General features: G+C 41.4%; 2 protein-coding genes across 7 annotated transcripts in view; one reads left to right on the forward strand and one right to left on the reverse strand.

The window, feature by feature from the left end:
- The window catches only part of BACH2 (BTB domain and CNC homolog 2), a 253179-nt gene that overhangs the window by 212793 nt on the left and 17014 nt on the right, over window positions 1-23372 (forward strand). For all 6 annotated transcript variants that reach the window (XM_079971084.1, XM_079971083.1, XM_079971086.1 and 3 more), the window contains one exon: window positions 20887-22434. In XM_079971084.1, coding sequence (XP_079827210.1) covers window positions 20887-22434 — 1548 coding nt within the window. The remainder of the gene's footprint in view (window positions 1-20886; window positions 22435-23372) is intronic.
- CASP8AP2 (caspase 8 associated protein 2) overlaps window positions 1263-23372 on the reverse strand; it is a 69254-nt gene continuing 47144 nt past the window's right edge. Inside the window, exon 11 of the transcript XR_013837462.1 lies at window positions 1263-1275. The gene's annotated coding sequence lies outside the window, so the exon portion shown is untranslated. The remainder of the gene's footprint in view (window positions 1276-23372) is intronic.

Below are 23372 nucleotides of genomic sequence, written 5' to 3' on the forward strand. Positions count from 1 at the left end.
GACACGAAACTACAGGGTTAAACCCCCTCCCTGATATTCTGTGTGAAATATAAATTGAAAGCCAAACAGTATGTTAATAAGGCTTGGTTTATGGGACTGTATTAGCCTTGGTTGCCCTAGAAGAAAGATGGATGGAAGTGTGATCTTGCTGCTTTTGCTCAATCTCTCAGCAGCTTTTGATACCATCAACCATGGTATCTTACTGAACCGGCTTGGTAGGATAGAATGGGAGGCAGTGTGTTGCAGTGGCTCCACTCCTACCTACAGAGTTGTTTAGAGGGTGGCTTTGGGTGATTACACCTTGCCCCCCTGGCAGCTATGATGTGGAGTGCTCAAGGTACTGCCTTATCTCCAATGCTATTTAACATCTATATGAAACCATTGGGAGTGGTCATTAGCATCAGTAAGTGGATGACACTCAGCTCTTTTCCTCTGTTACATTTGTCAGGTGTGGCTGTGCAAAACCTAGACCTAGACATAATGGTGGGCTTGATAAGAGCAAATAAGCTGGATGCTGATGAGTCAGAAGCTTTGTGTGTAAGCGAATTCCCAAGTCTGGGGATCAGGCAATTTGCCTGCTCTAGGCAATGTTGCACTCACCCAGAAGGAACAGGTATGTAGCTAGGGGTACTCCTTGAGCCAGCAATGCCTGAAGATCTTCTGGTGAGATCCTCCTGCTTATACAGTGGTGCCTCGCAAGACGAAAATAATCCGTTCCGCAAATCTCTTCGTCTAGCGGTTTTTTCGTCTTGCGAAGCATCCCTATTAGCGGATTAGCGGATTAGCGCTATTAGCGGCTTAGAAAAAGGGGAAAAAAGGGAAAAAACTCGCAATACGTTTTCGTCTTGCGAAGCAAGCCCATAGGGAAATTCGTCTTGCGAAGCGCCTCGAAAAATGGAAAACCCTTTCGTCTAGCGGGTTTTTCGTCTTGCGAGGCATTCGTCTTGCAGGGCACCACTGTACCTCAGTCGCTTCTGGTACAGAGCCTAGGGGGAAAGCCTAATCTGTAGTTGCACCCATCCCTAAGCCACTTCCCCTATGAAAGAAGGTGCTTACTGAAAACTTACCATTTTCCAGATGAGCCTGGAGGACATTTCTTCATAGGGTGATTTTTATTTTATTTTTTAGTGAAAGGTGGTATGTTAGTCCAAAGGGCCTTTCTGTGGAAGTAAAGCCACATAGGGAGGATCAAAGAACGGGTGCTTAATTTTTTACCTACAAATTTATCCCATCCTCTCTTCTCTATCCCCTAAGTGATTTTCTCTCTCTCTCTCTCTCTCTCTCTCTCACACACACACACACACACACGCACACACACAGTTTAAATTGTGTGCATTTGAAATGCTGGGTGTACAATTTCAAATAGACATTAAGTGCACAAGGAAAGGGTTAAACACTACTCTCTGTCTACCCCCCCCCCATGCTGATTTTCTTGCACACAAAAAGAGAATATGGTTGCATTCTACCATTTCCACAAGATGTGAATTTAGCCAGTAGTGCGTAGATTTTAAAATAGCTACTTCCAAAGCAGCAGGATGAACTAACTTTGCTAAATTACTATAAATTTATTACTTTTACATTAGAATCATGGTGAGCCATCTTTTCAGTGTTGTTATTAATTCTAGTTCATACTCCTGCCAATTAGTGGCCACAAGTCCCATGGTCAAGGAAGTAGATGCATACCGTCACTTCCACCATGCACTTCCCATAACATGTAATGTGTAGTACTAGGCCAGGCTCCCTCAACCTCGGCCCTCCAGATGTTTTTGGCCTACAACTCCCATGAGCACTAGCTAGCAGGACCAGTGGTCAGGGATGATGGGAATTGTAGACTCAAAACATCTAGAGGGCCGAGGTTGAGAAAGCCTGTACAAAGGCCATACAATGGGGCTCAATATATTTGGGAAGGGGGGGGAGAGGAAATCCTGCAAATAGAGCTTCCATGCAGAGCACATATGTCACACCACCTGTATGGGAATTGGTAAGCATGTGTGGTAAGCAAGTGGATTTCATCTGAAAATTGGGCCAGATTCAAAAGTTTTGTTAAGGCAGTGGCAGATGATGATGATTTTATTTCTACCTCACCCAGTCACTTTTTGTGTGATACATGTGAAAAGTTTATGCTGAATTCCCCCTCTTAACTAGGGGTCTGCCCCATTGAGCACAGGAAGCTGACTTCTGAATAAGCCCGTACAGGATTGTAATATTAAGCATTCTAAGAGCAACATGGAATTCCCGCCACCAAGCAGATGTACTGTATTTTTTGCTCTATAAGACTCACTTTTTCCCTCCTAAAAAGTAAGGGGAGATGTGTGTGCGTCTTATGGAGTGAATGCAGGCTGCGCAGCTATCCCAGAAGCCAGAACAGCAAGAGGGATTGCTGCTTTCACTGCGCAGCGATCTGTCTTGCTTTTCTGGCTTCTGAGATTCAGAATGTTTTTTTCCTTGTTTTCCTCCTCCAAAAACTAGGTGCGTCTTGTGGTCTGGTGCGTCTTATAGAGCGAAAAATACGGTAGTTTTCAGGGATGTTCACACTACAGAAAGAATGTGTGAATTAGAGCTAAAATTGCTGAAACCAAATTTTGCCTAATGCACACCTATTGGCAAAGCACTTTCCCTTAAAAGAATGCATTTTTGTATGTTATGTTTACTGATACAGTGGTACCTCTAGTTACAAACTTAATGTGTTCGGGAGGTCCGTTCTTAACTTGAAACTGTTCTTAGCTAGAAGCATGCTTTCGCTAATGGGGCCTCTTGCTGCCGCTGCACCGCAAGCACACGATTTCCATTCTCATCCTGGGGCAGAGTTCGCAACTTGAGGTAACTCTTCCAGGTTAGCAGAGTTTGTAACCTGAGGTGTTTGTAACTCGAGGTACCATTGTATATGCAATTTTATGGACCCTTAAAACCCAATACAGTCATACCTCATGTTATGTCCGCTTCAGGTTGCATGTTTTCATCTTGTGTCCCACAGCAACCCGGAAGTACCGGAATGGGTTACTTCCGGGTTTCGCCGCATACGCAGAAGCGCCAAATCGCACTGCACCCATGTGCAGACACGGCTCTTCGAGTTGCGGGCTTTTCACGTTACAGACTGGCCTCTGGAACAGAAGCCGTCTGTAACACAAGGTACCACTGTATATGCATTTTGGTAAACATTGCTTGCCTGGAGAACTGCATCGCAAAATTCAGAGAAGTGGAAATTTTAAAGAATGGGTAGGTTCCAGTTCTTGTACTGTTTTGGAAAGTGCAGAATTCGTAGGCTGTGAACCGAATCTAATTTCTCCACCATCACATAAGCCTTCCCCATTCCAGAGTATTTTCTTTTTCAATTACACACTTTATTGTGGATATCTGTATTTTGTTCATTGCGCTCGGCTTCTACATTTTTAATATAATTTTTTATATTGAAAGAAAAACATAGCAATGCAGCTGCTGAAGTAAGTTGTAGAAAGCAAGCACATTTTCTCCTCCCTTCTCCTTTGTATATCATGTCAGAATCTGATTTGACCAGCAGGTCCCTAGTCTTCATTTTTTTGCTTTTAATGGTGGAGACTGTGGAGTCAAAGCCAGTATCTCATTGTTATGCATGAATAGGAAGTATTCCTGTACTTATTTGCATTCATTAGCTGTAGGTAGTTCCTCTGTAGGGGTCCCTAGTCTTGTTTTTACAGTGCTTTTGGCGGTGTTTCTGAGGCACGTGAATTTTTATGATCTGTTGCATGTTCGTGCAATTTCCTGCCCTGTAATGGTATCGGTTTTCCGGGCGCAGAGGAATAGAAACGAAAACCCAGGAGCCCGCATTAGCATAAAATGTCCCAGTTCTGTCAGTTTGATTAATTTGTCTCTTTGTCTCCACTCTATATGATAAGTGCTATTAATGGCTGCAACACTTCATATGTCAAAGTCTTTCTTCCTAATGACTTGAAAATGTGGTTTATTTCCCCCCTTTTGTATTATTTTCCTCATTTAGCATTCCACTCAAGTGTAGATTTATGCTGCGCTCTTTCATTATCTTACTGGTTGCAGCACTCGAGTGATTACATATGGTGTTGGGGTATGCGTAAAGATGTGATCCCAGGGGTAGCAGCTGCTGATGCAAGCTGAAAATAGATCCTGCGTATGCTCAGCACTTTTCCCAGAGGTCTTTTATTTATTAGTAACAGTCTTCGTGCAGGGCAGCTTGGATCCTCATTTAGCAGGATGACTCTTAGCCTTTCAGAGAAAGGCAGTGACTTTGCTCTATTTACCGACTGCTGTGTAATTTTATTTGTTTGTTTATTTATTTGCTGCTACTTGCTTTGTATATCCGTGTGGTGATATCACCTAAGCACAAATTGTAATACAACCCTGATTTAAAATGAAGTCAAGATATAACAGCTCCATTTGAAGTAATGTAACCAGGCAGATCTAAGGTTTAAATTAAATAATCCTATTTGTAAGACAGCGCTTGTACATGGCGCACTGATTTAAACCGAACTTTGGGCTTTCTCCAGTGATTTCTTATACTCAGTATTGTTTCTCTATTCTGTTTTTCCATAGGGGATTTTTTTCCTGTTATAAATTCATTCAAGAAGATTTCATCTGCCTTATGTACTGTTAAAAGAACTAGCCTGATCCTCATGTTTCATCATTTCCTGCATGTAAAAAATATATGCCTTGTCTCAAGCATAACTCCTATACAGCCTTTCTGAAATGTGTCGTACATTTTTTAATCATTTTTTTTTAGACTGGCTCTCTCCAAACCTGTAAAATGCCTACACATTTTGTTTCATAGGACAAAATAAGCAGAGCTTTGTGTTGAGGTGGGGATTTAAACCAGGGAAGCCTTGCTAGGAATAAAGGGTTAAATATCTCCTCCCCAGCACTGCACCCCTGGCCCTATTTCTTCCCCACGTCTGCCAGCCCCATGATTCTTTTAAGCATAAAAAAAGCAAACGTCAGGACCTTCCACCATCTCATCAAGCTGCATCCTTCATTTGAAAGATTTGTATTTTCATATGCATACCATAGTATTTATATGTAGGAAACTTTCTATTTTGGAAGCTTTCAGAAGCATGTGAAAATGTAGCATTCTTGGCTGGGAGAAGAAAAATGGAATTCAGTTGTATAGGCCAAAGCTGGACTAGGATGAACATGCTTCTTCCCACCCATCCCATTTCTAGACAGCAGAATCAAAGCTTCCAGGATGTTTACAGCTTTATTAAAATAAAAAGTCAGCAGGGAAATAGTGGCAACGTCATCTGTTTCCGCTTCCCTTTCTTTTTTAATACATAAAGCATTTATGAATAAATGTAAATAATAATTAGTAATACAGAGAGAGAGAGAGAGACTTCTTTTCAGATAGAAATTGAGATGAAACCAACTTCCAGGCTCTATTAAGTTCATTGTGCAACTATGAACCTTACAAGAAGCTGTCTTTCGTCCGATAGTACTGCACAGGTGTGACCAGTTCTACCAATCAGCATTGCCCCTGGAAGTGCTCCGATTGAAAAAATATTGCTTTATAGGATCACCCCCACCCCCTCACTGTTTATTCTCATCAACACTGATTAGTTATCACCTCCTGCTGGGAAGCTATTCTCCCCTGAAACGGTTAGCCCATAACTTGGAGAGGCAGATATTCTGGAAGATAGCAAGTATTAATTCAAATATCTAGGAAGGTAGCACACACATACGACAGGAGAAAACCACGGGGGAAACTTTTTATTTTTAATAATTGAGTTCCACTTCCTTTGTAATATCACCTTTTAATATAATAGGTGTGGGGTAGGTTATAATAGTGAAACCAGAGGCAGAAAGGGAGGGGGTTGAAGGAAATAGTTCTCATTCTACAAAATCCTGCTTCCTTTGTCCACATGTCTCCCATAAACATTTAAACTTCCCCAGTCAAGGGGAAGGGCTATTTCTCAGTGGTAGCGCAGTTGAATCCCTGGGTATCCCAGGTGGATTTCCTTTCTAAAACCCTTGAGAGCTGCTGCCAGTCAGTGTAAACAGTGCTGAGCTAGTTGGACCAATGGCTTGATTTGGTCCTTTATTTCTAGAATTGCATTACATTTAATATATATATATATATATATATATATATATATATATATATATATATGCAATCAAGTACAAATAAAGAAATAACAAAACAATTGGATGAAAATTAAACATACGAAAACAAAATGTGGGCCATTTCATTCACAATCCCTGAAAAAACCCCATTACTGTTGGTGTTAAGGGGTAGTAACATGTGATAAAATCACCAGCATATAGTGCCACCTATGCCAGTTATTTTATCACTTTTCTTTTGTATTATCACATCTGTGATTCTTTCCCTTGATGCCTTGTTCATCAAATGTTATACCAAACTCCAGCCTTTGGTTATGGCATGTGTTCCCAGGATTAATAGTGTATTATATGTCTTACTAATAACAGTAAAGGAAAGTAATTTGGGAGGAAGTTGGGGGAACATACGTGTACATTCTGATTCAAAACTCATACTGGTGATACATGAGTTACTAGTATTACTGTGGTTTGTAGTATAATCTGTCATCAGAAGGATTAATGATTAGTATTATTATTAGTATTCATGTTGGTAGTATTAATATTATCTCTCTCTCCCCTCCCCCCCAAGTGTAATGTGACATACCTAAACCATATGGCCAGATGATGCCTTGCAGTGCATTCCATCTCCAATAACAATATACTTGCCATGTGTTTCAGCTTTCTAACCTTAGTGAGAGCCCTCTGAAGGAAATAAAAGGGAGTGGGGCATCTGAACTAAAATATACTATCTATAGTAAACACTTCAAGAGTCTCTACTGGTGACATTCTCTACCGCTTTTCATGAGCGGGAGGGGAGGGGGGAATTGGAAACCATGGCGTTGGAGTTGACCCGAAGTGTGCCTTTGAAACAATGAGCTCTTCACTGAAAGAGAACACTTCAGAACAAGCCACATTTGACCTACTTATGCTGCCAAAGAGGGATGCTGTTAGAAAGCAAAGGGAAAACTGAAAGGCAAATGGAATGCGGAAGAATTTATGGTTTCCACTGCAGGAAATGCAGCACTTTAGCAAGGAGCCTTTGTAAGAGGGATGGTTCGTGCTCTGTCTGTCAGGGCGAGAGTGTGCTGTGGTGCCCTTCGGTTTTATTCTTCAGGTTGCATCCTCACCATCCTGACCTTGTGCAGGCAAGCTTCAAAGAAGGGTGATTTGCCACCCCACCCCCCAGTGATTTGCTGTTTAAGAGTTAGACATGAACGCGCAATGCTGTGAAAGTGATTTCTTGAGTTGAATGCAACAAAAGGAAGTTGAGGGGAGTCATGAACAAACAATAGAGCAGATGGCAGAAGAACCATGAAGTAGATAAATGTGAAGTTGGATTTGCATTCATTTTGTAATATTTTATAGTATACTGGGCAGAAAAGAGATTTGCTCCTTCATAGCTTTTTGTTGTTTTCTCCTTTGCCGCTTGCTGCAATGTCTTTGGGTCTTCTAGAATCTGTCTGGTTCCAATTCATTTAAATTTTTCTCAAGCAATCTGTACATATGGACCTCAACCTATGTCCTTCATATGAGCAAAATGCTAACTCCCCCACCCACCCACCCACACCAAGTTTCTGTTCCTCAAAGTAACCAGGCTTGCACCTATTAACTCATATTGGCCCATTTTAATCTAAGCCTCCATTATATGTTTTCTCATTTTAGAAAAGGTATATCTTCTATTCTTTCTTTAAAAAAACATAAACATTTGCCATATCAGTAGTGGTTAAATAGATAGCTTAATTTAATTTCCTTTTTTCCACTTGAATCCATAGGCACAACCACATCCAAACTATATTCCAGTGCAATTCATCTATAAAGAAACAAATGGCTGAATTTGAGTTTAATAGACTTGCTGATTCGGAAACCAAATTTGGTGATCAGAGAAACCCTACGTTTTTCTGCTGCTGTCAGTATTCAAAAAAAGTCCACCAGCTCAAGCCTTCAATGGGCTTTGTGCAAATAAAGAATGTCAAGAGTGTCACATAATTAATGCTACAGAGAGCTGATTAAAATTATCCTTAATTAAATTAACTAAGTTTTGTGGTGCTTAGAAGAGTGATCTTAAGCACTTAAGAAAGAAGACATGACTCCACTCTTGAGGTTTGTGTGGATTTGCATGGATTTGCAGATTTTGTATGCTACTATAGTTGTAACAACATAGAATGGTTGTTTTGTAAGGTGTTGATCATTCGTTCTCGTTTCCTTCTCTGCTGTCTATGGTAGAAAGAAACGGGCGCACGCGGGGGGGGGGAGAATAACACTTTACTTTGACATCAGTAGCAAGATGACAAATTATGCTCATAAAAACAAAAACCTATTTTTCTTGAAGCTGTCTAGGAGAAAGAGAGGCTACCTATCACTTCAGAAGCAGGAGCCAGCAATCTGCCAAAAATGTAGAAGCATGTGGGGGTGTAATAGCCAGCAAGGCTTCAGTTGTCATTGAAGGAGAAAGAAAGAGCTCCCAGGGAGGCAAATGTTTTTTGTACTCTGTGCTAAATTTTGGTTAGTGCTGAATTGCTGAATGTGAATTCTCCTTCCCTCCTTCCCTCTCCCAACATTTTTTCCTCTTCAAGTTTGTAGGTGTATTACCCCTCTCCCCCCCCCCCACTGGACTTGTATTCATTTTCTACTGAGAATAGCTTCCCAATTTTATCACCTTCTTGCCATGTCAAGATCTGTTTCATAGTCCTTTTCCTTATATTTTGAAGTAAAGGAGATGTATGCAATAAGGAAAGGAATTATAAAGCCACTAAATTTGCCAAATGAGGACCTCGTCTTAGTTAAGAGGCACTAAACCATGATATTAATTTTCTAATTACTAAATATAAGATGATTCAGCATGCAGAAGGCTATGTTTTTCATCATACGGAAGTAAATGAATGAACCATCCGAATATCATTTTGCTGTTCATTATTTTATTCAGACAGCGTTAATTGCAGTTATTTTCTTTGAGTGTCTCTAAAAGTTTATTTATGCTGTTAATAAGCTTGAGCAGCTGTAGTGGTACTGACTGCCAGAACTGTAGCTTTTCTTTCTTTCTTTTTTTGATACACTCTAGTGTAGCAATAAAGCAGTTGGAATATAAATTCAAAGTGAGCATGATCCTGTCTTAACAGATGGAACCTGAGCTTGCTCACACATGCACTCCATATTCTTTTCCTCTCACATATGCATACACACTTCCTCTGGCAAAATGGTTTTATCATTCTCAGTTGAAACCCCACAAACAATAGCATAGAAAGAAAGACTTCTGTCCGATGGCATTAATCTAAAACTTTAATGATGTGGTGAAGTGAGTGCCTGGCGTGCTCTGGTCCATGGGGTCACAAAGAGTCGGACACGACTAAACAACAACATAATGGTCTGGATTGTATTGCAGTTGCTATTATCTCCTAGGTGTTACAAAAGCGGAGAACTGTAATGGATGAAATAGCTGTCTAGTGCTGGTCAAAGGGAAGACCTGCCACCTTCTGGTCCTTTCTGTTCAATAACTCAGTCTAGACCTTTTTGTTCCTACTGCCCACTAATGCATCTTTCTTAATGGTAAAATTTCCTTACTGCCCACCAGTGCTTGATGGAAGGAGGATTCAGTTTGTGCTGTAGAACCCCCTACCGCCCACCTAGAATCCTGAAACGCCCACTAGTGGGCAGTAGGGACCAGGTTGACAACCCCTGGTCTAGACAATTGGAAACATAGATGACAGCAAGGAGAGGGTGTGTGCATAGTGCCTATAGACAACACAAAGTAGTGAATGCTACAAGGGAAGGCCAAAATTAATTGGTTCCTGACTCTTGGAGATGAAGATGCTTTCTCAGCTCCCCCAAATTAATTCACAAGATAGGATTTCCCAGGGTCCGATTTTACGCCATGTCAGTTATTGACTTGAACCCTCTGCTTTTCCTTACTGAGTGGAAGCATCTTCGGTTCATGAAAAGCCCCCTTTACTCATGATAAGTCCCTTCCATCAGTAGAAATGATGCAAATACAGTGAAAACTTCAGATCTTGGGCCACTGGTCTTAAGCACATTTAACTAGGCAGGGGGCAGTAGGTGGGCCATGTAGGTGTCATGCAGGGTCTGACCTGACCTGAATGTCTCTTCCAACACCAAACATCCAGGCAGCCTAGAGCGTCAGAAGACACTTGAGAGCTTGCGAAGTCTCCCGTCTCCAACCCTGATGAGGGAGACCTTGGGCTTCTTGAGGAGTTCTCAGCAGTCTTGCATCCAGAGCTCCAATTCATCTCTGGCAAAATAACCTCCTTTCCAAGTCAGAGGGGGAGGCAGGTGGAATCTCCTCTCAGCCTCAGATGGTGGATGCCAGAAATTTCAGGCTCAGGTGGCTACCTTGCAAATGAGTGTGCACCGGAGAATGCAGAGCTACCTAGGAATAAGGGGCTCAGGCAGTGTGCCCATGGGTTCCATGTAAAAGTAATCTTGCGGTTCACTTGGTATGAAAAGTTGGACCATTCTGACCTAGACCCTGCTTTTTCTATTCCCTTGTTCCTGACTGTTTCCATTGTGCCTACAATTGCCCTGGTTTTGTGTTTGTGGGATTGGTGTTGGGAGAGAGAGCCTCTGCCTCAAGAATTGAGTTCTAATCCAGTTGAAGCTAAACAGCATGCAAAAAATACACAGTTAAGAACATGAATGTTGGTGCCTGGGCAGCAGTACCTATTCCACAAAAAATGCAGAGTAAGCCTAAACACCCCGTTGTTCTCTCTCCAAACATGACTGAAAGCAAGTACACTCTTAAGTTTGAGTGTGCCCTTTGTGTCTTTCTCCATCAAGTGGATGTAGAATGCTTTTGAGCTAATAGTACCTTTTAAAAATGTTCTTTATACTCCTACTGAGGAGAGAGAAATGAGTATAGAAGAGGCGTTGTTCATTATGTAAGTAGACTGCTGTTCTAAAGCTTCTCTCAAAATGTTGAAGGCATGGCTATAGTGTTATATACTAGTATGCAGCACAATCCAAACATCGTTAGTTTGATCTGTTATTTGGGGGTGTAGCTCCTTGTTTAAGTTGAGGGCACCACTAAAGAATGACCCCTTTTTCAGCAGAGCTATGCTGACACTGCGCATGCAAAGAATGAATTAAAATGCAAGCTGCGCCAGTCTTGAGAATCACTAAGAGTATAGGAACAAAGTACAATAAGTGCCAAATTCGGGGGTGGGGGATAGAATGGGGGAAAATAAGGGATTGGTGTTTCAGATTCTCCCAAAAGACTAGAAATTGAAAGCTATAGATAATCACTTTATGGTTGTTTTGGATGGTATATAAAGGCCTGCAGGAAGACAGGATATTTATACATGGCTGCAGCCTACCAGTTAATGATTTTAATTGCCTTGTTATCTATTCAAGTGGAATCCTCTTTTGACAGTGGATATCTTCAGTAGCCCAGCTGAAGTTCCCACCATTTGGAACATTAGAATAGTCTAGTTGCGTTGCTGATTCAAGGGTTTTTCTCCTCAATATTTTTTTTCTTTGCCACTCAGTAGTAACATTGCTCCTTTTGAAATACTAGCCTCCTGATTGTACATAGTCTTGAGCACACACAGTCAATAATTTATCGAAAAATTCCTGGTGGCGTTTTCATGTTTGGATATTTTATAATGGTCTGGGTATAATTCTGCTTTCCGGTCCTTGCTTGATGCGCTTGCTATGATGCATACTCACTAAGTGTCGTTTTTGCTAAAACGTACACAAAATATGCATCCCCCAGCCTACTCAGCAACATTTACTAGCAGATGCTGACTGGAGGGCTCTTGCCATGAAGGCTTAATTTCACTGCAAAATACACCAGAGTGTGTTTTCCAGAATGCTGTCAAAAGTATTTGCATAAATCTCCAAGCTGAATCCTGATTTGTGTAGAAAAAGCGAAAGCAAATGGCCTCTCTGCACAATAAGTTGAAGAATCAGTGGTGGGGTTGCACAAGAAGTGTTTCTTTGTTATTTCCCTCAGAGTGGCTCTTCAGATGTGGGTCTATTTCACTGCCCAAGAATTTGAATGTGTTTTTAAAAAATATAATAAAAATGTTATATTCCCCTTGATAGCTTATCTCCAGCTTTTGAATTCAAAAAGGTATAACAATAGTTTTAACAGTAGAGATGAACATCTCTGCTCCCCATCTTCACCCTCCTCCCAAATCCTCCCAATTTTGTAAGCTTATTTTTTTATTTACTTAGACTACAATCCAGAGATGCCCTTATTTTCAAGTTTTGGTTTTTTTAAAAAAAATATATCAAAATGTTAAGCCACTACATTTAAAGAACTAGAGCCAGATCTTTAGGAAACACTCTTCAGACTTGTCTGTCTGGATGAATTCAGGCCTCCTGACCAAAATATTTTGTCACAGTTAAGGAGTTTTAAAAGGTTGCTGGTCCGTTGGTCCGTTTTATACGCATCCTATCCTTTAATCTGACTTCATAACTGCTTGGTAAGCACCTAAAATTTAATATATCTGATTATAACTATGCATATGGATAGTGTACCATTCGTGTTCGTTATATATGTGCCAATTCCTTGGAACAAAAGAGAAACAGGTTACATAGGAAACTGAGACATAGTGAACTAGTATACCGTATTGGCCTGAATATAAGCCGTACTCCCCCCCCCCCAAATTCCAACAGTGAAAAGTTAAAATGTGGCTTATATTTGTGATCTTACGCTGCCAGCAAAGTGGCGCGGCTCCTCCCTCCCCCCGGCAGCAGTCTGGATATTGTGGCTTATTTGTGGGAGCGGCTTATATTTGGGTGAATAGTACTTGTCCAAGGCTAAAAAGCAAAGCATTTTCTTCATACAATCTTCCTTATAGTAATCGGTCCTCTATTGTGGGTGTTCTTTCTTTCTGAATATCTCTACTGTATATATACAGGGTGAGTCTTTTAAAAGAGGCTCTGTGGAACATGTGTACTCTGTATCCACGGGGACTCACCCTGTATATATATTAAAAAACATGTTTTGAAAGCTTAATACATGTAACATTTTAAAAAATGAGTGAAAATCACTGCATAAAATGTGCATGTAAGCAACTCTGCATGGGGGGGGGGAGGAATGCCAGTTACTGCTCTCTGTCTCTCATTTGGTGAAAAAGCTGATCATTCGGCATAGCAGCTCTTGAATTACAAAGTTCACAAATGAGAAATTCTGCCTTATTTTAAGAGGCAATAATAATAATACAGTGGACGCTCAGGTTACGAACGTGATCCATGCAGGATGCATGTTTGCAACCCACAGCGGCACATCTGCACACACGCAGGTTGCAATTCAGTGCTTCTGCGCATGCGCAACCACCCAAACCCGGAAGTAACCTGTTCCGGTAATTCTGAGTTTTGGAGGGCCTGTAACCCAAAAAAACACAACCTGAAGCGTCTGTAACCCGAGGTATGACTGTAATAAAAAGTTGGTCTGTTTAACTTGTAATGTAATAAAATTACACTTTGAGTGCATTTAGTACTAGTTACAGACACACTATGAAATCCTCATTTCCAGTTACTGCACTCCTGCTGAAGTTCTGCAACCTTTCATATCACAAATGTCCCAGGGTTTTTTTTTTCTGCCCTACTATTGTTGCACTATAGTGCAAGAGTGCTTCTCCAGATGACAATAACACAATTCCAATTACAGAACAACTAATAAAGCAGAACAATGTGTGGACGGCTCAGTTTAAATCCACCGCTAATGCACTGTTGCATTAGTGAGATGTAGCAGAATATACCCACAAAAAAACCCTCCTCAGTCTGGTCTCCCCCACACATTACACCAGCACCCTGGCTTTTAAAAAAGAATAAGTATGCTAATTACAGCAAATGAGATTAGAAGTCATGTTTAATCCCAGAGACTTTTGTAAGGCTGTGGAGAAAAAATAGAAACAGAGTTAACTGTCACTAAGCTTATCTTCTATTACTAGGGACTGGTTTCTTATATAAATTGTAGCTTTAGGAAAATGCCAAGTGAGGCTATTAAGTAAATTGACTAATAGAGCTGGGGGGGGGGAGGCAAACCACCTATGAAGCAAGTAGAAATTCAGGCTGGCACAGGCATAAAAATTAACTAAGCTTCAAGAATCCGCACATAAATTCCACTTGCATCTCTACCTAGGTTCAGCATCGTATTCAGCCATTCCCAACCTGGCATTGCCCTAAACTTGCTTTGAGAACCTTAAAAGTTGTCTAGAACACTGAACATGGCTGGTTAGAGGGAATGTGTGCCTGAGAACAGAAGGATAGGAAGTCATGAGCGCATGAGGATCCCACAGCCTGCTCTGGAAGCTCTACTTAGTGTTTACATCTGTGAATGGTCATAGATGGCTTTTTATGCTAGATAAAGATCATTGCATTATGGGCAAACAACTGGACCACCACCCCAGTGTGTGAGGTGAGCACCCAAGGAGGTGAGTGGGTATAAGCAAGACATAAAGGAGACATAACCAAGAGCGATGGAATGGTGGAGAAAAGGTCCTCTAAACAGTTACCATCACAGACAAGCCTTCCCAGGTTGAATACTAGGGTCTGGGTTCAGCTAACTGTTCCCACTAGAGGAAGCCTGCACAAGGACTTCTGCTAGCACAGTAGGGCTTCCCCACCCACCCCACATCCTAGTGGAAGGTGGGGAGGGACATGCATGATCTACTGACTCATCCTAAGTCTTGCTAACTCACACCAGCCAGGGTGGAGAGAAGGGCAATGTTCGCTTCATCATTACACCAGCTCCAGGCTGAATCAGGCCCCTCTCAGGAGAATGGAGGAGCTTCGGAGCATTTCCTGGAAGCACTTTATTGACTGAAAGAAACAAGTGTAGGAAAGGGGGGGCTGTATTTATTTATTTTATTAAAAAATCTATATTGCTGTATCCTGAAAATATGTCACAGTGGTTTAAAACAATATGAAAACATAAAACCAAACAATAAAATTATAAAAAGTTACAAACAAGTAAAAAACAAAAATAAATTAATGGACATCAGTGGTCATCAATGGACCATTGTGAGGGATGATGAGGATGATGATTTTATTTACGATGTGTATTCCTCCCAACTAGCTGGGTTGTCCCAGCCACTCTTGGAAGTTCCCAACAAAAAAAAAAGTAAAAACAAAATACTCTTAGTTGCCAGCAATAGGCCTGGCAGAATAAAAAGGGTTTTTTTGTTTTTGTTTTTTGTAAATAAGTTTTTATTGATTTTACAATTTTATCTTCAACAATTATTCTTCATAAGAAACACATAACAAAAAAAGATTTAGACAGAAACATAAGACATTAACACTTTTTTCATTGTATAAACATCATCTCTTTCTTTTTGGAGGTTCTCTTTAACCTCCTGACTTCCTTCCATTTCCTTTTCTGTGAGTTTAGCCATTTCAGCATAGTCCATCAATTTCAGTTGCCATTCTTCTATTGTTGGTATCATGTCTTCCTTCCACCTTTGGGCTAATAGAATCCGGGCTGCTGCTGTTGCATACATACACAATTTCTTCTTTTCCTTCAGGATTTGGCTTCCTGTTATTCCTAATAAGAATGCTTTTGGTTTTTTAATAAAAGTAAATTTAAACTTTTCTTCAATTCATTATATATCACTTCCCAATAACTTTAACCATTTCACATTTCCACCACATGTGATAAAAGGTACCCTTTTTTCTTTACATTTCCAACACTTATTAGAACTTGTTCTATACATTTTGGCAAGTTTTGCCGGTATTATGTACCAATGGTACATCATTTTCATATAGTTCTTTTTCAGTGTTGTGCATGCAGTGAACTTCAAATCCCCCTTCCAAAGTTTTTCCCAGTCACTCATTTGAATATTATGTCCCAGATCTTTTGCCCACTTTATCATCACACATTTAACCTCTTCATCCTTTGTTTCCCATTGTAGCAGCAAGCTACACATTTTCTTCAACAATTTGGTATTGTCCTCTACAATTTCTTTTTGAAATCTGAATATTGTATAACTAAGTCCTGTCTTTTTTTTCTCCTTAAAAATCACATTTAATTGAAAATATTGTAACCAATCTGTTATCTTTTCTCTTATTTCTTCAAATTTTCTTAATTTTAATTGATTTTCCACTTTGATTAGGAGCTCTCTATATGTTGGCCAACTTGTCCTCATATTTATCTTTTTGAGAGATATTGCTTCTGTGGTGACAACCAGCATGGTGTCTTTTGTTCTATTAAATTTTTGTATCTACATACCTACAGAATAGAAAGGTTTTCAACAGGCATTTAAAAGTTGCTACAGAAGACACTCACTGATGACCACAGTTGCTAAAATGTTAGGTGTTTCTGGGGAAGTTTCATTTTCTTTCATCACTACTCCAAAGATTTTCAGATAGCCCATTTGGCAAATCATGAGACTCTTAATTTCAGGGTTGTGGGTTCAAGCCCCACATTGGGCAAAAGTGTAGGGGGTTGTACTAGATGACTCTCGTGGTCCCTTCCACCTCTACAATTCTATGATTTGAAAACAATGAAACTATAAATGCCAAGAATCAAATGTTGAGAACCAAAACCTCCCTTCAGCACTCTCGTGTTATTTATTGTTAATTAGATTGTTTCAAAGGGCTTGTGGCAGGTAGTGATGAGCAGATCTCTACCTTTCATTTTGGAATCTGTTGATCCCAAGACAAATGATTACTCAAACTGGATCTCATTTCACTGTGACGAGATTATCAGGTGTGCAAAAAAGGTCTCATCTCCCAACCACCTTTTAGCCTCTAAACCCTCACCTAACTACTGCTGTGGATGTCAGTAGCTCTGGGGGAAATTACCTCACCCAGGCCTTTTAGCTTCTAGGACAGCGCTTCAAAAGCAAAAGGAAGATGTAGACACCTCCTCTTCTTCTGGAAGCAGCCAGGCAAAGAAGTGGGAGGGAGGAAGAGAGGGTTTCCGGGGAGGGGGGAGGGAGCGGGGCAGAAGGTTTTGGTGTCTTATGTGAGAGACAGCGGGACAGGAGTTGAGTTTTTCTCTGGCTTAGTTCAAAATCTGAGTGGAGAGAGATGTCGTTGCTTGGAAGGCTTTTCTTATGTTTACTGCAAGCATTTTGAGTTAAAGAGTTACTTTCTGAGCCAAGTAGTATGAACTATGGTGGTATCTCTAATGGCGAAATATGCTATGTCCTTATTTCATTCTAACTTCCCCAGCTGTCCTGCAAGGTAGCAGAGACTCAGCAAATGACCGAGCAATCGAGTAGGGATTTGAACTTTGATCTCTCATGTAGAAATCCAACATTCTCTGTACTGCACAGCTAAGTATGCAAGTTCACACAAGGTTGCAGACTAATCTAAGCCACTAAAAAGGAAGGAGGGGTTGTTTGTCTGGATTGCAGCTGAACTGAAATGTGCATTCTTGGGCAAAACATCCTCTGCATGGCCATTTTGATGAGCATAGAGCTTACACAAACCCGCACACAAGCTCCTAGGAATTGAGGTTGTTGCAGCCAAAGTGGGTATTCAGTAAAGAAATGCAACTAAGGAGACTAGTGACATACTTTCTGACACACCCGTTTTATGTGACAGATAGGTAGCCGCGTTGGTCTGCCATAGTCAAAACAAAATAAAAAAATTCCTTCCAGTAGCACCTTAAAGACCAACTAAGTTAGTTCTAGGTATGAGCTTTCGTGTGCATGCACACTTCTTCAGATACACAGATACACCGTTTTATGTGGACATTTTTATGGCTGAGTTGACAGGTTAACATTTGGGTCCGAGTTGAAAGCTGCTCTGTTGTACGTATGGAATATCTTAATCATTTGGCACCCCTTGGTTATTAATTTTTTTAAAACTGCTATTTTATTCTCATCATTGTTGCTGCAGAAAGATGTTGCATCCCATTGTGTATTCTCTTTGTTATGCTGTCATTGTAGCATACTTAAGTTTCTCCCAGAAATGGTGGAAGGGGTTTGCACCGTGAAGAGCCCTTACCATCATATACAGAAAACAAGTGTCTGGATGTAATGTATGCAGCTTTTAAACCTTCCTCTTTAAAATGTGCAATATTTATAAGCACTTTGCAGTCCCTGAATATCTGCTTTCTTGTCACAGCAAATTAAATACAAGCAGTTCCAAAGGCAGTGTGCTGGTGGACCCACAATAAAGGCCAAATCAATATTTAGACAGCTTCAGGCTACTGAGATTCTGCCAGCTTCCACACTTGCCAGCAAGCCTTGCTTGCATTCATCATGAAAGTTGCTGTTTATGTACTTGAAACATTAGTGCTGGTCTGAAATGCTTCTAAGAGTCCTCCCTGAGGAAATCTTTTAAATTTGCAGAGACGCCTGCTACAGTACTTCAAAATACAGCGTTACTACCCAGTGCCTCTTGTAAATTGGTGCTGTGTTGTTACTGATACAGGATTTTTGTAAATACAAACACGCCACACTGATTCAGTCCTCTTACCTCCCTGCTTCCCCCCTCCTGGATTTTTTTGCCCTTTGTTTTTAAGAGCAAGCAGCTGTCTAGGATGCAATGTGAACAACATCACAATACTGCATGCAATATCCTCTGGAGGAGGACACATGTAGCAGATGTCTCAAATGCCATGCTTTTGGGGTGCTGAAAGTCTTGAATCAGCTTGAAAGAAAAATGTACTGTGGAATGTTCTGAGTCAGTGAAATTTCTTTTATTTTGCCTAAATGGCATTGCAAGAGGTACTGGTTAAAACATACTTGGAAGCTCTTAGGCAAGACTCTACTTGTTTTGCAGTTCTCCCACCTAGTGGCTGCATTAGATAACTACAGATTGTTTATGTATATGTATATGTATATGTATATGTATATGTATATGTATATGTATACGTACACGTACACGTACACGTATACGTATACGTATATGTATATACACACACATACAAAGGTGACTATGGGGTTGGGTTGTGGTGCTCATCTTGCTTCAGGCCAAGAGAGCTGGCATTTGTCCACAGATAGCTTTCCAGGTCATGTGGCCAGCCGCTTTGGGCACAACGGAACACCGTGATGGAAGCCAGAGCGCACGGAAAAGCTGTTTACCTTCCTGCTGCAGCGGTACTTATTTATTTGCTTGCACTAGTGTGCTTTCAAAGTGCTAGGTTGGCAGAAGCTGGGACAGAACAATGGGAGCTCACTCTGTTGTGCGGATTTGAACCGCCGACCTTTTGATCGGAAAGCCCTAGGCTCAGTGGCTTAGACCACACCGCCACCCAGGTTATATATATACACACACACACACACACACACACACACACACACACACACTTTGACTAAAGCCAGACTGAGACAGCAAATACCTTAATTAGAAGCAAGTGAAATCACAAAGTGGACTAGTGTACACAGGCTATTAAGTGCTTGCTTTGGTTTGGAATGTTATTAGTGCAAATAGTCGTGCTTAAGACCCAAGTGACATTTTTAATATCTGAGTTTTACAAATTGTTCATAGAATACATATATTATCTGAGGCAGAGCCAGCCCTAAGCTGAGGCACAGTGAGGCAGCTACTTCAAGCGGCAGAAGCTGAGGTGCAGGGAGCTGTGAGTGCCATGACCCCTATGATAGCCTGCTGCCCTCAACTTCAGTTGAATACACTGTCCTTTCATCAGTACTGCAGTAAGATTCTACCACCAGTAGAATAAGCCAATTGGCTTATGTATGTGCCTTCGGGGACGGTGCCATTTATCTTTTGCCTCATACAGCAAAACGTCCTGAGCCAACCCTGATCTGAGGGGGCTGCTCTGGCTAGCCAGTCACTCCATAGAATCATAGAGTTGGAAGGGACCCCAACTGCAATGGGGTCCAACCAAACTGCAATGCAGGAACCTATTTCAGAAGCATCATTATTACGTATCATCACATTTTCCTCTTGCCAGGCTCACAGCAGAGATAGTTCCCAAGTTGTTTTAGGGAAGGGGCAGCACAGTTCAAAGATAGAAACCTTATCATCATCATCTCCTTATACACCCCTAATTTTGACATAGTCAAATTTATTTAGGTGAAGGAACCCCATGCACCAGAGCACTTGTAGACCATAAATCTATCTGAGAGTGAATTCAATCAACTACATGGTTAAGGCTAGAATTATTACTTCTTCACAGTGGTGCTGAAATCTGGGGAAGCAGGTGGATGTTAACTTTGTATTTCACTGTGTATTGGGAGGCTATAGCTGTCTTCCCTATGTTGTTAGAGAAACCATGATGTAAATATAAGTGTTTAACTAAATCCTTATCTGAACTCAACCAGAGACTCCAGCATTTGTGGGATAGTTTCCTATACAATTATTCAAGTTGTCTCCATGCTTAATGTTCTCTGTCTTCCCACTTCTATTGCATACTCAGACAAACCCCATGCCCTTCTCCAGCTTTTTATTAGTACCATTTAATACTTAGGTTGTTCCAGCATAGGGAACTTTGTTTTCACTAAACTAACCATTATAATAATATATTCCATTTCTTTGAAAACCCGATAAACTGTTGAAGAAGAATAAAGGATTTTGTAATTGGCATAATTTATTCTGATCACAGAGTGAAGTCAGCCTAGATTATGGGAATGTTGTGAAATTGGTGGGATTCGTGCACTCATTGGAAACTTAGCAGCATTCTTGAGTTCGTTAAACATATAAATACCATTTGCCACATATCTCATCTCTCTTTAAGTCATTTGTTGGAAGTGATGTTTAGATCATCCTCTAATATGAAGTGTGCAAGCAGCAACAGGGCAGGCAGCATTAATGATTGGAAGTAGCATTACTGCTGACTTAAGGAAAGATTAACTATTGGACGGTGGTATTTATGGACATTAGAACTGTTGAGTTATCTAACTACACTTGAGGGGCTTGGGACAATAGCAGTGCTGATGGTAATGCTGGCAATTTCCCTGTGTTTTTGTTCTTTTGCAGGTCACTGCCAGGGGATTTGGCCCATTGTTACAGTTTGCCTACACTGCTAAGCTGTTACTCAGCAGAGAAAACATACGAGAGGTCATCCACTGTGCAGAGTTCCTGCGCATGCACAACCTGGAGGATTCTTGCTTCAGCTTCCTTCAAACGCAACTCCTGAACAATGAAGATGGCCTGTTTCTGTGCAAAAAAGACACCACCTACCAGCGGATGCATGAAGACGAGAACTCCGAGGGAGAAGAGGAGGAGACAATGGAGTCGGAGACTTCCAAGATCTCTTGCCCGAGGGAGAGAACGCACCCAGAGCCCTTTAACTTTGAATCGGCCAGTTCGGGAGCGGACAAGGAAGAAGGGATGCTGCCCGACTCTGATATCTTGAACGATGGCAAGGACAGTTTGGACAAAGAAGCAGTGACGCGGTTACCCAGATATAAGAAATACCAGATGGCTTGTACCAAGAATGTCTACAACGCATCACACATTAGTACCTCAGGTTTTGCAAGCACATTCAGTGAAGAAAGTTCTGGCGATAGCCTCAAGCCAGAGCTTCCTGTAGGGCAAATTAAAAGTGAGCCTAGGAGTGAGGAGAATGATGAAGAAAACATCACGCTTTGCCTCTCTGGAGATGAGCCTGACATCAGGGATAAAGAGGGGGATGTTGAAATGGACCGGAAGCAGCCAAGTCCCACCGGAGCTGACAGGTCTAAAAGTGTTTCCTCCCCTTCCTGCCTAAGGTCTTTCTTCAACCGAACAAAAAATGTAGACTTAGTTGGCTTCCCCAGTACTTCCCAACAGCACTTTGCCAGGAGTCCAGCATGCCCTTTCGATAAGGGGACAACTCAGGGTGACCACAAAACTGATTATGTCCCTTTCGCAGGGAATTATGGACTCTCCCAAGCTGTTCAGAAGGATGCTTCCAATTTTACCGTGGGATCGCCTCTCAGGGGCCCTGGCTTTGTTGAAGGTCTCTGTAAGCAGGAAGGTGAGGTGGACAGGAGGAGTGTTATATTCTCTTCAAATGTTTGTGACCAAGTAAACACTTCGGTGCATTCATATTCTGGCATGAGCAGCTTGGACAAAGATCTCACCGAGACTGTGCCAAAGGGTCTCTGGGCAGGAAGTAGCCAGTCCCTTCCCAGTTGCCAGACCTATTCTCACATTGGACAGGCAGCTGATCTCTTACCAGGACGGATGCGGCCGAACACCAGCTGCCCAGTGCCAATTAAAGTTTGCCCTCGCTCTCCTCCACTAGAAACCAGAACGAGGACCTCCAGCTCATGTTCCTCCTACTCGTACGCGGAGGATGGCAGCGGGGGTTCGCCATGTAGCCTCCCTCTCTGTGAGTTTTCATCTTCCCCCTGTTCCCAAGGAACTCGGTTCCTGACCGCTGAGCATCAGGAGCCAAGCGTGATGGGAGATGGAATGTACAACCAAGTCAGACCCCAGATAAAATGTGAGCCATCCTATGGAACAAACTCTAGCGATGAGTCTGGATCGTTCTCTGAAGCAGACAGTGAATCATGTCCTGTGCAAGACAGAGGACATGAGGTAGGGCTTGTGATAAGTACACCTGTTAACACGTCTTGTTACCCGTTCAATAAGCCAATTGTTCTCTTAAATGGCATTCCTTGTAAACAGAGGCAGGGAATAGCCTGTTTTACCTCACTTTTTGTTGACATTGCAGTCAGACTAATGGGGGGAAATGCATGAAATAGGTGGGGGGGCAGTAAAGACCCATCATATGAAAAGGTTCATTGCAGCCCTAAAGCATTTTCTTTTTGCTAACTATAGTTCACTCAAACTACAGTTTGTGATCTGCTTCTAACCATAGTTGCAGAGTGCTGCTTGGTGTTAATTATAGTCAGCAAGAATGTTGGTACAAAATATTTTTGTATATGTTGCTTGTGTGCCAAGATGTGATGCCAATCATACTCATCTCCAAAACTGAATCGGAGAGGGCAGTGCCTATGCAAAGGGATGGATATAGTATTTGCTCATCTGTTACTGCAGGACAGGGGAAACCCCTGTAATGGCCACTTTTTTTCTTCATGGACACCTCCTGAATTCTGAATTCTTTTTTAAAAAATGGATTTGTTTCCAGAAAGATTTCTCCCAGTGTCCATTTTCAAGTATAGTGACCCTGTGTGAATTGGCAGGTTGTCCTTTCTCAAAAAGTTTTCATGGATTGAAGGATATGATCATACAGACACAGGAGTTATTTTCCACCCAAATCTAGCTAAGTATTGGCATATGGTCACAATCAGCTCTCTGCCAGAAGATAATATGAAGTGGCACTTCAGGCAGCAAAATCTGGCCACTTTTAAATAGTAGCAAATTGCTAGTTACATAATTTACAATTTTATTTTAGCTTTACTGCTGCTGGGGGTGGGGGAAATCTCTGCCTCAGGCACCAAAATGTTTTTGGCAAGTGCTGCATGTTATTTAATGTAGTTGGCAAGTTCTTTTCTTTTCTTCCTATTGGTTTT

Source organism: Podarcis cretensis, assembly GCF_951804945.1.
Source record: "Podarcis cretensis genome assembly, chromosome: 3".
NCBI lineage: Eukaryota > Metazoa > Chordata > Lepidosauria > Squamata > Lacertidae > Podarcis > Podarcis cretensis.